The 15315-nt window shown below is 35.7% G+C and overlaps 1 protein-coding gene across 6 annotated transcripts in view; it reads left to right on the plus strand.

Annotated features, from left to right (window-relative positions):
* Positions 1-15315, plus strand: part of GK (glycerol kinase) — a 38847-nt gene that overhangs the window by 1360 nt on the left and 22172 nt on the right. For 4 of the 6 annotated variants that reach the window (XM_054073930.1, XM_054073948.1, XM_054073960.1 and 1 more), the window contains exons 2-11: positions 7829-7902; positions 8495-8601; positions 9155-9232; positions 10242-10321; positions 10868-11005; positions 11508-11617; positions 12213-12279; positions 13370-13387; positions 14260-14295; positions 14882-14949. In XM_054073930.1, the coding sequence (XP_053929905.1) occupies positions 7829-7902; positions 8495-8601; positions 9155-9232; positions 10242-10321; positions 10868-11005; positions 11508-11617; positions 12213-12279; positions 13370-13387; positions 14260-14295; positions 14882-14949 (776 nt within the window). The remainder of the gene's footprint in view (positions 1-7828; positions 7903-8494; positions 8602-9154; positions 9233-10241; positions 10322-10867; positions 11006-11507; positions 11618-12212; positions 12280-13369; positions 13388-14259; positions 14296-14881; positions 14950-15315) is intronic. The other 2 variants (XM_054073941.1, XM_054073954.1) reach the window with 1 other exon arrangement.

The raw sequence follows: 15315 nt of genomic DNA on the forward strand, positions 1-15315 counted from the left end.
GCTGTCTTGAATACCAGTCAGGAGTCCTTTTTGGAAAAGAATTTGGAAACCTTCCCTGTAACACCTCAAGATAAATTCTATCTGCTTTACACGCACACAGAGTTTAACTTTTTTTCTTAGCCTAAAAGAGTAACACTAGTAAAACTAAAAGACATGCTGCAAGCTTTAAATTTATACTTGAGCTCTTTTTACGGGTTCTTCTAGCAAGGAATTTCTTACACTAGATGCATTCATCAATGTTTTTTACGTAGTTGGGTTTCTTTCTGTCTACATAAGGTATGTTTTCTCTATATGAGGATTCAGCTGTGCATGTGAATAAATGAGAGGCTATAATTATTTCCTTATTTTTTAAAAAAGTGTGTTGTGTTTGTCACTGTTCTATTCTTCATGCATCCATCTCAGTTTCTCTCAATTAGTTTCAAAATACACTGTTGCCTTAGACTTGGCAGTGTGGTCAAACTATTATAATAATAAAGTCATATGGATTTGAGCAAAAATGGTGCATCTTCACTGAATTAACTAATGGGGCAAGGGGAAAGAAGAGGGCAAAGCATGCAGGGATCTGCTACAAGCTGTATTAGTCAGTCAGATAATATCAGATGTATCTGGAGAATTCTGTTTTGGGAAGAGATTGCCACAGTTAGAAAAGAGACTTTGCTTTGAAATATATTAAACAAAATGTTATGCAGTATTCTTTTTGCCTGAGTTATTTCAGTGGCTTTCAATATCTCTTGATCTCTTACTGTTCTGGTTTCAGTTGAGATAGTGTTAATTTTCTTCTAAGTAGCTGGTATAGTCTTGTGTCTTGAATTTAGTATAACAATAATGTTGATAACACACTGATATTTTAGTTGTTGCTGAGCAGTGCTTACATTAAGTTGAAGACTTTTCAGCTTCTTGCACCCTGCCATTAAGAAAGGCAGTGCACAAGAAGCTGTGAGGGGGCACAACAATGATGGCTGACCCAAAGCGGTCAAAGGGATATTCCATGCCACATAAACTGGGAAGAGCTGGTCAGGCGGCATAGGTTGCTGCTTGTGGACAGGTTGGGCTTCAGACATTGGGTGATGAGATTTTCATTTGTATCCCTTGGTTTTGGGGAGTTTTATTTCTGTCTCTTTTTAATAGTAACAACAATAACAATAATGATAATTATAATATCATTAAACTGTTCTTATGTCGGCCCATGAGTCTTCTCACTTTTATGCTTCCGATTCTCAGTTCTCTCCCCCATCCCACTGTGGGGGGCAATGAGTGAGAGGCTATGTAGTTCTTAGTTGCTAACTGGGGTTAAACCACAACTTTTTTAGTTCTTTTGCATACCTTTCTCACTAATCTCTCTACATTGTTTTTTTATTTCTTCTAGTGTTTTGAACAATTTTCATCTTCAACGAGTCACCAGTAAAAATAAAATTGTTGGTTACTTTGCACATGTCTCTTCAGTAGAACAGTGCAACTGTTACTTAGTTTTTTTAAAATGGAAGAGGTATGATTTTGACTGGGTTAAATAAGTCTGGGTAACAAACTCGCTGGTCCTTTGGGACCAAAAGGTAGCGTCAGTAGTTCAAAGTCTAAATTTGCAGTTACAACTGGCCAATTTACAAATGGTGTTCCACAGCAGTCAGTATGGAGGGCTAATACCCCACAGTATTTTCATCAATAGCCTGAAGGATGGATTGGAATGCCTCTCAAGTTTGCACATGACCACAGACCATGGGGGTAAAGCTGTCTGGAATTCTAGTTGGAGAAGAGGCCTGGCAGAAGCTTCGTGAGGTTCAATAAAGTTTAACGGCTGGGACAGAAGGCTAAGAAGCAGCTTAGTGACAAAGGACTCCCGTTTCCTCCTGGACAGCAAGTTGAATATAAGCAAGCCTTGTGACCTTGTGGTGGTGAAGATTAACCACATTAAGTACAGTGCAGAAAGTAATTATTGCCGTCTGTGTGGCACTTCAGAAGCAGTATCAAGAATATTGTGTCTTGTTTTGGTCACACCAGGTGATGAGAGTCTGAAGAACTGGATTTCGTACAGCAGAGGGTCACTAATGTGATCGATGCAGTGCAGCACAAGGCATGCAAGGAGAGGCTGGAAGATCAGGGGTTGTTTCATCACAGGGAAGTCTAAGAGGGTGTGTTCATCTCTCTAAGCATAGTTTGTAGAGGACACAGAACCAGTCTTTACTCAGACTTGCACAGAAAAAAGACAACAGCCAATGAACACAACTTGTAGCAAGAGAAATTTCAAATAGAAGTAAGGAAGAAATGTTTTGTTATGAGGGGCTCTGGATCAGAGGCCCAGAAAGCCTGTGGAATTTCCATTCTTCCAGATACTCAGCAACTGACTAGAAAAGGCCCTGAAAAACCTGGTCTGACTTTAAGCTGACCTGAGCAGTAGGTTAGGCTAGATGACCTCCAGATATTCCATCAAGAAATAATTAGTCTGTGTATGGACACGAGTTTTGAGACATTCTCCTGCTTATGTGAGCAAGCCAGTATGAGCATAGGTGATAAAGAAGTACCAGAATTTAGGTGCATTTGTCTTCCTGTCACTCCTTATTTATCCTTGCCTCTCACATACACTACACCTACAGTTTTAGCTTATGATGGAGTTTTACCCATTTGGGTAAAATCTAATTTGGGTCTTTTCTTTGCTAAGCTACTTGCTTTTGCAAAATTAACTGTAAATATTTTTGAGATCTCAGCTTTTCCGTTAGGTTGAACCTGCATGACAGATTCAGAGTTACCAGGGAGAGCACAGCGCTTTGAGTACTAGTGCAATTGCATAAGGCTAATTTTCTTAAAGATGTCAAGCAAGAAAATAAAGTTGGCTAAACAAGTGTATCTGGATGACTAAATTATAGTCTATATGTTTTGCAGAACATTTTCATCAAATACTCATGTGTATCATGTTCCATTTTACTTTATTCAAGAATCATATAAAAATCCATTGTAACTTCTTTAGCTAAAATCTTGGGATCGGGAGTTGATGGCCAGCTGAATCACTGCCTTATCTCTTACAAGGTATTTACTGGGTAAAGTCTTTTTGACATTTTATACAGGAACATCAAGATTGAAAATATTCAGTGAAATACATATATAGTACTTCAAGATCTAGGTTTGTCAATGAGCCACATTTTTTTTTCCACCTCAGTGGAATATTTCTTCCTTCCTTTACTTCATTTCCGGAAGAAACATTCAAATAAAGCTGTATCACAGTGTAACCATTCCTTTCAGTAAACAAAAATTAGTTTTAATTTTAGATAAGGAAAATATTGGAACACATTGAGCTTACCCTTCAGAGGGGAATCCATTCCACCCCCCTACTGAAGTAATATGACCTATTGGTGAAAAGCAAAACTTGATTGTATACCTAAGAAGAGTTAAAAATTTTGCCAATAGTTTAATTTTTTCCCTAACTCTTAACTTGAACCCCTTGAAATAAGTTGTAGTTTTTCTTTTCATTCCTATAATATTAAGCACCTCTTTGAGGGGGGAGGGAGGTCTGTTCATCAGGAGCCTCACAAGCAAGGTAATTTCTGAGAGACTTGTTAAACTGTGCTTATTCATAAATTTCTGACTACCCACTAATCCTAGTCAGATGCTAGAAGTGACATTATTGTTTGTCTGTCCTTATTCCCCTAGCTGGGTTGATTTCATTGCACTTACAGAACTCTAGCTTTGAACTTGTTTGCTTCCAAAGCCATAGCTGTTTCAGCTTAGCAGAAACTCATGAAGATACAGCATAGGCTAACAGAAGCTGCTTTTCTGCAGGCAGAATTAACGTGACAAAGCTTGAGAGTCATGAAAAATTATTTCTAAAAATCTGCATTTTCACTACTGTCTCTTCATCTGTGCAGCTTCTTGCATCACTTCTATGAGCCTCATATTTGTTTGTCTCATATTTCTTTTCATTCACTGGAAATTGTTAACAACCGATTGATCTGAATTATTTTCAACTAAGATGATACTCAATGTAATACCATGCAGCTGTTTGCACCCCTTCACATGATGTCATGTATTATATTAGAGACCCTATAAAGAACCTCATTAAGTGATCAACCCTCGTGCTTGTCTGCATGCTTACATACAGCATAGCTTCAATCTGAGACTAAAGTTTCAAGCTCTAATTCTTTGTATAATAATTTGTTAGGGGTGGAAGGAGGGAATTATTTATTCCTTTAATCTCACCAGAGAATTTAGTACATGACCGATGGTTTTAACTATCTGTTGTCAAACAACCCATGTTCAGGATCGGTTTGTGTCCAAATAGCCTAGACAATTCTTTTGTGACTGCTGCTGATAGAGTTAGGGCAAAACTGACTGACTTTTTTTCCTCCTACAAAAAGGGATGGGTCCGTATCATAAACTGGAACCAGTTCTTACTGAATATGAAAAGAAGGAAAGCAGTGGCAGAAATACACTTCAAAGCTGTTTCAAAAGGAATGTGTTGACCTTACCTGAACTGCTCATACTTATTGTCACCTACTTCTCTCTCTCACCCCTGTCAGAGAGAAACAAGGACCATCAGGGGATTTTTTTTTGCAGGGGGAGGTGGTGAGCAGGGAAGGAGGGGAAGTCTCATTTATTCTGTTTATTCACCACTTTGTTTATAATCTTCTAGGTTTAAATGTAGTTACTCATTTACATTTGGCTTCCTTTTGTGTATCAGAATTCTGTTTATCACTGTAGAACATGCTATGTGAAAAAAAAGTTAAACTTGTTAAACCTTTGCCCTGGGGTACAGGGAGCGTCTGCTGCTTTTGTTGAGGATGTCAGAAGCTTGTGGTTTTGTGGTGGATTAGAGGAGTGTGTTTACCTAGTTCTTTTCTATGGGCATGAAAAAATCTATGCATTTATAGTGTTATTGCTTCTGTTGAGAATTTATTGCTAGAACAACTAGTTAGAACAACTTGCTTCAAAGGAGACAAAAAGCATTACTGTGCTAGAGCTTCACCTTTTATTACCTGTAGGTCACACACTCCAGGTTCAATGAATGACCCTATCTAATTGAACCTATATTTATTTCCTGGTAACTGTAAGAATCCTCATGCACTGCCTTCTGTTTCAGTGAATACTGAATGATTAAAGAGAATGATTACTGAATGATATTTAACATTGTTAGTAGGTCAGATACAAACGAGTCTTTAATCTTTTCAGTTTTATTGTAAAAACTTAGTAAATGTTATTATGCTTTTGGCAGAAAGGCAATTTCGATTAAAAGGTTTTGCTGTATATGTGCAAAACTTAATCTCTCCTATAGCATTTCAAGAATCATATCCCGTTATACTAGTTCCTTCCAAGCACACAGTACTGGCAGAGCTTACTCTTTTATTAGGATAGAATGGTAGATGAAACACAGGTAAGTAAATACAGTAAAAAGAATACTGTGATTTTTTTTCTATGTAATCTTTCCAAGTGATAACAGAAAAAGATGAACATGTACCTTTTTAAGACTTCTTTTTTGGAGAGTGGAGGGGAAAAAATAGCTTCTACTGTTTTCCAGAGAGGCTATGTTGTTTCCGTCATTGGAATTTTTCAAGACCTGCCTAGAAAAAGTCCTTGAGCAACGTGATGTAGTCTTATAGCTGACCCTGCTTTGAGCAGGAGATTGTACTAGAGATTTTTCAAGGTCCCTTTCAGCCTGAATTATTCTATGGTCATGAAATTATAGATTACTTTGGATTGGAAGGGGCCTTTCAAAGGTCATCTAGTCCAACCTCCCTGCAGTGAACGGGGACATCTTCAACCACGTCAGGTTGCACATAGCCCCAAAAACCTGACCTTGGATGTTTTCAAGGATGGGGTTTCTACCGCTTCTCTGGGCAGCCTGTTCCAGTGTTTCGCCTCCCTCATCATAAAAAATGTCATCCTTATATCTAGTCCGAATCTGTCCTCTTTTAGTCTAAAACCATTACTTCTCCTATCACAACAGGCAGTGCTAAAAAGTCTGTCCTCATCTTTCTTAGAAGCCCCCTTTAAGCACTGAAAGGCCACAGTACTGAGGCCTCCAGAGCTGGATGCAGTACTCCAAGTGGGGTCTCACCAGAGTGGAGTAGAGTGGCAGAATCACCTCCCTCTACCTGCTGGCCACACTTGTGTTGGTGCAGCCCAGGAGACAGTTTGCCTTCTGGGCTGCTAGTGCACATCGCTGGCTCATGTCCAGTTTTTCATCCAGCAGTTGCCCCTAATTCCTATTTGGCAGGGCTACTCTCAATCCTTTCATCCCCCGGCCTGTATTGGTACTGGAGGTTGCCCTGAACCACATGCAGGACCTTGCTCTTGGCCTGATTGAACCTCATTAGGTTCACATGGGTCCAGTTCTCCAGCTTGTCCAGGTCCCCCTGGATGGCATCCTGACTGTCAGGTGCGTCAACAGCACCACTCAGCTTGATGTTGTATGCAAGCTTGCAGAGAGTGTGCTCGATCCCACTGTCTATGTCATTGATAGAGTTATTAAATAGTACTGGTCCCCAAACAGATTTTAATATATAACTAGATTCTAATACGATTCTAATACATAACTAGAATGTTTCTAAACGTCAAAGTTTCAATCTGAAGATACACATTAAGGTTTCAAAGAAAGTGGAGTATCAGAACTTTATCTGGTCTGTTAGAATTGTTTTAATATATCGTTTTAGAGTAAACTGTACTACATAAACGAGGTCAAGAATTTACGGATTAAAAGCTTTAAGAGAAAATTCTATAATTTGTGGAATGAGAATAGGGTGTTACCAAGGGAGTCTGGAAAAGATTCAGTTGTATCTTTGAGAGTGGATGGGTATAATTGAATTTTATAGCCTTAACACAAAAGTGGTTTCTATATCTGACCGTCATCTACTTGCCATGAAAAGATAGCATAGTGTCCTAGTAGCGTGTTCTGCAGTTGACAGGCATCTGCAAAAGATTCTGCATGATGCTAGAGAGAGCTATTTTCACAGGAACATCATCATTGCCCAGTCAATTATGCTAGTGTATTCATTTTACAGTGAAGTTGGACGTGTTACTAGGCTTCATCTTAGCTTGGCCACAATAGACTCCTTTTGGAAACCACTGATGGTTAATGAGGATCATTCTGTGTTCTGTGAGTAGAAGCTCAGCTTCTACTGCAAGGCAGAGCCTCTAACTTGTGATTCTTCAAGAATAGCCATTGGTATAGTCCTCAGGATTCTCTGCTCTGCTGTTGCTGTTGTAGTATGTCCAAATCTAAGTCACTTTTCTGCATGTTCTTCTTTTTTTAAATCTATTGTGTTGCTGCAGTGACATTCTTTTCTTGCCAGAGTATTCATAAGCTCCGTATTAGTCGTTTGTTTTGAAACAAACTGTTCTGCCTAGGTGCTTTTTCTTTCTTCACAGTTTGGTCCCTTCAGTGATTTTTGAAATATGTGTATTTGTCTGTCTTTTAAAATCACTTTTTCTAGAAGTGAGCTCACTTGAGAAAAGGCTTATCTCTGACACAAAAGTATGAGAGCAGGAACTAAAAAAATGTTATTATGACTAGCAGTGATTATTTTTCTGAGAGGTATGCCCTAAAATGCATAATAAGTTTTAATTTCTACAACCTCCACAAGAAAAAATCTGTGTCTTTCCCAATCCATCAAGAAAAATTTTTAAAAAAGCATTTATAATGGACAGCAAAGCTTGCCAAAGTATTCTTTGCTCATCTTAGCTATAAAAATTCATATTTATGACCCCTGGTTATATGGATATTTGGGCTGCTGATAGAAAATGAGTATCAATTATCCCTGTATTTGTTAATAAGTATAAAATGTTAGTTTATGGTTATTTAAACCTCTGTGTTCATAGAAAATTCTGTTGTTTAATTTATTTGCAGGTTTTTAATGCAAAAACAGCAGAACTCTTGAGTCACCATCAAGTTGAGATCCAGCAGAAATTCCCTAAAGAAGGGTATGAATTATCTGTGGTTTTTTTATTTGTTTGTGTACATTTTAGTAGAGCTTATGGATTTTTATCTATGACTGATCAAAACTGAACTTGATTAATAATTATTAAGAATATAGTATCAGCTATAAAGGACCATGTGGTAGGAGAAATGGCAAAACCTCACACATTCAGAAACTAGAAATACTTTGTGTCTTACTCTGACCACTCATTGTCGTATTTAAAGGTTAAATTTTACATTTTAAAACCAACATTTAAATGATGCTTTAATTCTCATTTAAATTTGTAAAGCTGCTCATTTTTGCAACTTATTGTTTGTTTGCTCTTGACTGGCCTACCATTTGCTGCAAAAGCCCTCTGTATAGAATAAAACAGAACAAAATTATTTTTATTCCACAGATGGTTTTGTTGTAAAAATACAGCTTACTGTTTTAAAAAGTTTTAGACTCATTACACTTCTTCTAGATATGTAAAACATACTTTCTAGTTATGATTGAGTCAAAATGCTCAGTTTGTTTTTCAGAATAGAATTTATTTTTTTTTCTTAAATGTAATTTTTTTTGTCTTTTTATTAACTGATGTTTACTGGTTACTAAAGATGGGTGGAACAAGATCCAAAGGAAATATTAAAGTCTGTCCATGAATGTGTGGAGAAGACATGTGAGAAGCTGCAACAACTGAACATAGACATCACTAATATAAAAGGTATTCCTACTACTGAGGTACTATGGGCTTTAAGATACTTATGCTTGAGCAAGTCAGATTCTCTAGTTTTTAAGTGCCAAGTGCTGGCCTCGATATGTTAAATTAGAATTTAAAGCAGTTTGTTTGGGAGGAATAATGAGAAAATAAGTCTGTCATGTTTATTAGCTATGCAAAATCTACAAAATAAACTTTACCTAATCTTGCAAAATCACAGACACGAGTGATAAATTAATAAATTCTGAAATATAAATAAGGGCTTATTGGGAAAAGTTAGTTTCCCTGTCAGTGTTGTTGCTGTCTCAGTTTGTGGAAAAAATATAAAAGAGTTTGAGCGTATAGGTTCATCAGTAAAAGCTGAATGATGAGTTTTTAGAAGTAATATTTCTAGCTTATAGCATAAAAAAAAAGTTGGAAGCTTTTTATTTCCCATTTATTTTCCTCTTGTCCTTACCTGTTCCTCCCTCCTCTTCACCTCTCCCTTCCTTCCCCCACCCCTCAAAAAGGGGAAAACAAACCTTCTGAAAAGGATACTTCTTTCTATTTTGTCCTGAAGCCATTGGAGTCAGCAATCAGAGAGAAACAACAGTGGTTTGGGACAAGACAACTGGAGAACCTCTGTATAATGCTATTGGTAACTAATGTGTTTTCTGAATATGTAATATAAAATGAGTGTGGTGTAGAAAAATGCTTGCCTAGTTTTCTGTGCAGATCTCATTGTGACCTAGCCTACTAACTTTGATTTTTTGATATCTGTGTCATAAGCTGTTATGTTTCTCTCTGCCAGTGCAATTAAAAAAAGCTTATTCTGTTAAAATTATTACCTAATGGTAGATAAATTGCTTTATGGGCTTTTAACAAAAAACAATGTTCCTAAGGAGGTTTTTATGTCAACGACATGTACAAAGCTCAGACTTCTGCCCAGTCGCTTCCTTTTTCAATCGCAACAAATGAAGGAGCCTACTAAATTTCGAGGACACTTTGATTTAAATTTAAAGGGAAAATGTGTTAAGTAGGGTTAATGGATACTTACTGATTTGGAGTTTTATTTTCAACTTACCTTGTTATGTCAGATTATGTCAGGTTATGTCAACTGAGATATAGTAATTGTCTAGATTTGCTCTTTTAGGCCATTTCAAGTGCCAGATTTAGTGTAACATAGCATCGCTGAAAATAAAAGGAGTCTCTTCTATATTCAAATGTATGTTGTTTACCATATTATCTTAAGCCTAGCTGTACCTTGATAACTCTGACGTATTTCAAAGTATTAAAAGAAATAGTAAATAATCAACCTGCTGTTTGTTTTAACTTCCTTGTTTAATTATAGTCACCTGTAAACAAAATAGTAGTAATCGTACGCCTATGATCTGGTAGAGAAAAATATATGTCCTGTTATGTGGAAAATCCTCTTCAATTTTTCGGATCATTTGTTCTTCCAAATCAAATGAGTTTATCTAACCAGTTTTAAATTTTGCGACGGTGCATTAAAATTACAATGACAATACAATATACTTTCAGGTAAATTAAAAGCTAAAAATAAAGACATGAACTTAATAGCAAGAGCTCTAGTTTTGTAGAAGAAACTTGTACATGTCATTTTTTTATGTATCAAATCAGTTGATCAGTTAATTTTATGTTTTTAGTGTGGCTTGACCTGAGAACCCAGTCAACAGTTGAACAGCTTCTTAAAAGAATTCCAGGACAAAACAAAGCCTTTTTTAAGGTAAGAGATATTTTAGAACATTTAAATAGTAGCTGAACTGTTATAGCTACAGTGTCATAATTCTTTGATTTTTTGCTTGCTTGATTGTATAACTATAACATATATTGTGTATTTTTCTATAGCCAAGAAATGGATGTCACCAGGTATATAAAGTTATTTGATTTTTAAATTCTAGTAGAATACAAATTCTATCTTTCCTGTGTCCTGCTGCTCGTTTTTATTATCATCACAAAAACTACAAAATGTTGTCTAGTCATATGGAGATAATACAGGGCTTCTGCAAACAACTATTTCCACATAAATGATCTCTGAACTACATTTCGATCAGCTTTGATCTTTGTCCATTAATGCACTGGTCATTTGGGTATTATGTTTTCAGACTTGTGTATTGTATGCTTAGTACTTGTTTAAATAACAAGCTTGTGTAATTTTTCAGGGTTGGTTTTGTTGGTTTTTTTTTTGACTTAATATCACAATTTATAACTGCAGTATTCATGGAAAAGATACGTGCATGGTCATTGAATTTTTTTTTTAATTATTTTGCAGTTTAGGACTGGTCTTCCACTTAGCACTTACTTTAGTGCAGTGAAAATTCGTTGGCTTTTGGATAATGTGGAAGGGGTTAAGCAAGCAGTTGCTGATGGAAGAGCTATGTTTGGGACTATTGATTCATGGCTTATATGGGTAGGTATTCATGAATTTAGCACTCTCTAAAATTAATTTCCGTATCTTGCAAATTCCTGTGCAAGGTATTGTGATACATGGTGCCCACTGATCACACAGTGGTGTCAGTACAGGCCACTGAAGAAATTCCATTCAAATTCCATACATATGAACTTTTACTGTTCCTGTATCAGTATACTTTTTTGTAGGTGCTTATGTGTCATTTAGCATTTATAAGTTGCTGTAAAATTTTGCTCATGCTTTTAGAAGAATCTTGGAGTTTAGAAAGGTGTATTAGCCACCTTTACAGTATAAGAATCCAGGAGGTACTGCTGTACACTTGTTAGCTCTCTCATGCCTTTGTTCCATTATATCAGGTCTGCCTCTTTAGGTGTTGCAGAAATATCGGAGTTCCCAGTCCCAAGCTGAAAGTTTTGTGAATGCAGAATTTTTTTTTTTTTATTTGTTGCAGTAAACATGTATGGGTTTTTTAGTGAATACTGCTGATATTTTTTTTCTTCAGAGTTTGACAGGTGGAAAGAATGGAGGCGTTCACTGTACAGATGTAACTAATGCCAGTAGAACAATGCTGTTCAACATTCATTCCTTGGAATGGGACCCTGAGCTCTGCCAGTAAGCTCGGTTTTTCAATCTTGCTGTTATTTAAATAGATTCTGTAAGTGAAGTGCAGAGAAACTCATTTACTAGGAAGAATCTATTACCTAGACTAAGGTCAGAAATTACTGCTATATTTACTGTAAACAATAATTAAGATTCGTTGTTCTCCAGATGTCAAAATAGAACTGTCTGGATTATTTAAAAGTAGCAAAGCCTTGATTTCTTTCTGTAGTTGGAACACCATTTCATGGAAATGGTGACATTTAATAGTTTCTTTATTCGTTAATCAAATTCATAATGCAGTTGCAATTATAGTGTCTCTATTTAAATTTATTAATAACAACATTATAAAAATATTGTTTGAAGAGGAATGACTTACCATATGAAAGAGCTGGATATATCTTCACAGTATTTAAATATATGCTCCATACTTCAATTTCATATACTGTAAAGAGTGGAAAAACATAGTACTGCATTAAACCGTAGAGATGGAAGTTCCCTTCGTAGTTTTTTTTTCCTTTACAGCTTAAACTTATTTAAGAAAATCAGTGTAAAACGTTTTCTGATTTAGCACTAGCTGTGTACATAAATTATTTTGTACTGTGTCCAGGTTTTTTGATATTCCTATGGAAGTACTTCCAAAAGTACGAAGCTCCTCTGAGATTTATGGCCTGATGGTATGTTTTCTTGTGTATGTGTGAAGTTAGATCTTGTATAAAATATACCAATACCAATTTGACATACCCATAATGGAAGACTAGTGGGTTTTCTAGACCCATATTGTATGATATATGATTTGTATGTCATTATCTACTGTTTGATACATGATTTGTATGTCATTATCTATTGTTGTGTATTGTTATATGAAGTTGAATATCTGAGTTTTTCTCTTTTAAGTGTCAAATAGGCAAAACAAGATGGGAGAAGTTTTTAGTGAGATAAGAATTTGATTATTTATTAAAACCACTTAACTGATTTAGAAACTACACATTAGAATGCAATGTATAATCAGTAGATTAAAAGAATGAGGTTGATCTTATTAAAGCACAATATTTTTACTTGTACAATTGAAAAGAAGAGATGAAAGTCACTATGGAAGTCTTAGTGATCTAAGAAGACTGGACAAGATGTGTAGTGTCTTATTTCCACATAACTGAAGGCAAGATTAGTCAATTTCTGTGAACTGGAAAATCACCAGTGACACCTTAGCTTGCCCTGTTTCTGAAAAATAAACTCCTTTTGCTGGGTATGTTTACATAGCACTCTGTAAAAAAAAATGTTTTGGAATATTGTGATTTTAATCATACAGCTTCCAGTGCAGCTGTGAATATGACTTGAGAGTCAGTCTTCGAGAGTTTACTTTGATGTAGCACCTACTCTTCTGATATAGTGATATCCAATTAATTTTTAAAAGCTTCAGAATTTGATAAACTAGATGTTGTGATTTTGCATTCTTTTTCCTTTTTTTTGCTGAGAATGTACGGCCATTTTGTAAGTAAACAAGTTATAAGATTTTTATTTAAAATATGCCTGAAATGTAAGAATTTTTGCTAATCTGTTAACAGAGATGCCACTAGAAGTTATTGCTGACTTTCATTAAGGTGAAGATCAGATAAGCTGGATTTGTGAATGAGTGAAGTAAATGGGAAAAGATACTGCTTGGCAACTGAAACAGAATAGTTGGTCACTTGAAATGTGAACTTTTATTTCTCTTCTCCTTTCCTTCCTTTTCCCCCCTCCCCTTTTCCTTCCTTTTGCTGACTGTAGAAAATCTGTCCTAGTCTGGTGAGTAGAGGCTTCCATTAGGCTGGCCATATATATCTTATCCATTCCATTCAGATGTTGTGCATTTCCATTTGCTTAAGGATTGGTAAAAATACACTTTCTAGTCCAATACATTTGGTAGATATTTCAAAATTTGAGATGTTGCAGTTAGAGTTCATGTCAAAGTTGTTACTAAAATGTAATCATGATGTATGTGTTTGCCTTAATTTGCAAGCTGTTCAATATTTCTTTTTATAGTGAAGTAGAAAGTACAGCTACTGGCTAATAAATGTTGGCTATCTTATTTTATAAATAAGTAAATGTGAATTTAAGAAAAATATTCAGATTGGGAATGCACTTGCATGGCTTCACTGAAAATGCATTTCCACAAAGAAACAATATAAAAAAAAGAAGTAAAAATTTCCAGGATATTAATTTCTGATGATACTTATTGCAAGAATGCACCTGAAAAATTACAGTGTTTGGAAGAAATTCTGTATGAGACTTAAAATGCTGTATCTTAAAATGAGGCATTTGCCTTTGCTTAGTGTGTCATCACGATCACTTTTTTTCTACTTACTTGACCATTTTTGCACTTCTGCATTTTTCACCTGACACTGACTGCACAGGTTACACTGAACCTGAGCTTCTGTACACCGTTAAAAACCATTGAGGGGACATAAAGTCTGCCTGTAAATGTCTGCTCTCTATTTTTTAGCATTTTAGGCATGAGCTGCATTAAGCTGAAGTCTGATGAACACTTGAACTGTCAACCATGTTGCTCATGTGACCCTTCTTTCTTTTCCCTTGAGTTTAACTTCTTTTTTGTTGCCTTAAACTGTAGTCACGCAAAGCTAATTTGGAGCTTTTCTTTCTCTTTTTTTTTAAATCAGAAATCTGGAGCTTTGACAGGTGTACCAATTTCTGGGGTAAGTAGTACTTCAACTCAGACTCCACCATAAGAATTTGATACTGCATTTATCTGGAAAAAGCTTTAAGATGGGTGAATCCTGCTACAAATTAAGTTGATTGATTTTCACTTCATGTTAAAAATGAAGTAAACTTTTGAAGTCGAGTTATTAGTTCACTTGATTCTTCATTAATAACTTAAGGTCTGGCTGAGTCTGGCTGACAGCTTTTATATGTATGTGTAGTGCTGTGGGAAACGTAGGAACTAAAAGATGAGTAATGATACAAAATGGAAGCAAATTGATTTATTTATTAAAGGAGTTCAGTATATACATATATATGTAATCATATAATATATAAATGTTGGGCGGATTCTCAGCTTTTTCCAATACAACATTCATAAACATAGGAAATTTTAATTTTGATTTCTTCAAATTGTTCGACATAAATAGTACAACACATTTCATTTCAGGTCTTATAAAGGGAAAAGTACTAAAAAGCAGAAGTTATCTCTGTAGATTTTTCCTTATTTTGAATTACCTATGTGCTCCTAATATCTGTTCATGCTCATTTTTCATGCATTTGAAAAAACACCTCTCTTTTCAGTGCTTGGGAGACCAGTCTGCTGCTCTTGTTGGGCAAATGTGTTTTCAAGACGGGCAGGCAAAAAATACGTAAGTGGTTATGAAAGTTGTAAGATAAATAGTGCGTCACTGTTCCATTTTGAATTTAGTGTTACGTTGTCTTTCTAGCTAACTGCCAAATACTTTTGTACTTACCACGTAACTACAGCTGTACCTTCTGAGTGTGGTGAGCAGTCCCAACTTTTATATAAAATAGTGGAGATACTAAAGTTAAATGGTTTGTGAGGTATATTTTGGAACAGTCACGTGAGGAAATATCTCTGTGTGACAGGAGGGTTTTTCATTTTAAAATTCGTTGAAACACATTCAGTCAGTTGCAGTATCATTTAAATTGTGACCTAAAGTTAAACAAATACAGGGTATATGAGTTGGATGTCATGGACCTGAACAACAAAA

This window comes from Cuculus canorus, chromosome 1 (genome assembly GCF_017976375.1).
Source record: "Cuculus canorus isolate bCucCan1 chromosome 1, bCucCan1.pri, whole genome shotgun sequence".
In the NCBI taxonomy this organism is placed as follows: Eukaryota; Metazoa; Chordata; class Aves; order Cuculiformes; family Cuculidae; genus Cuculus; species Cuculus canorus.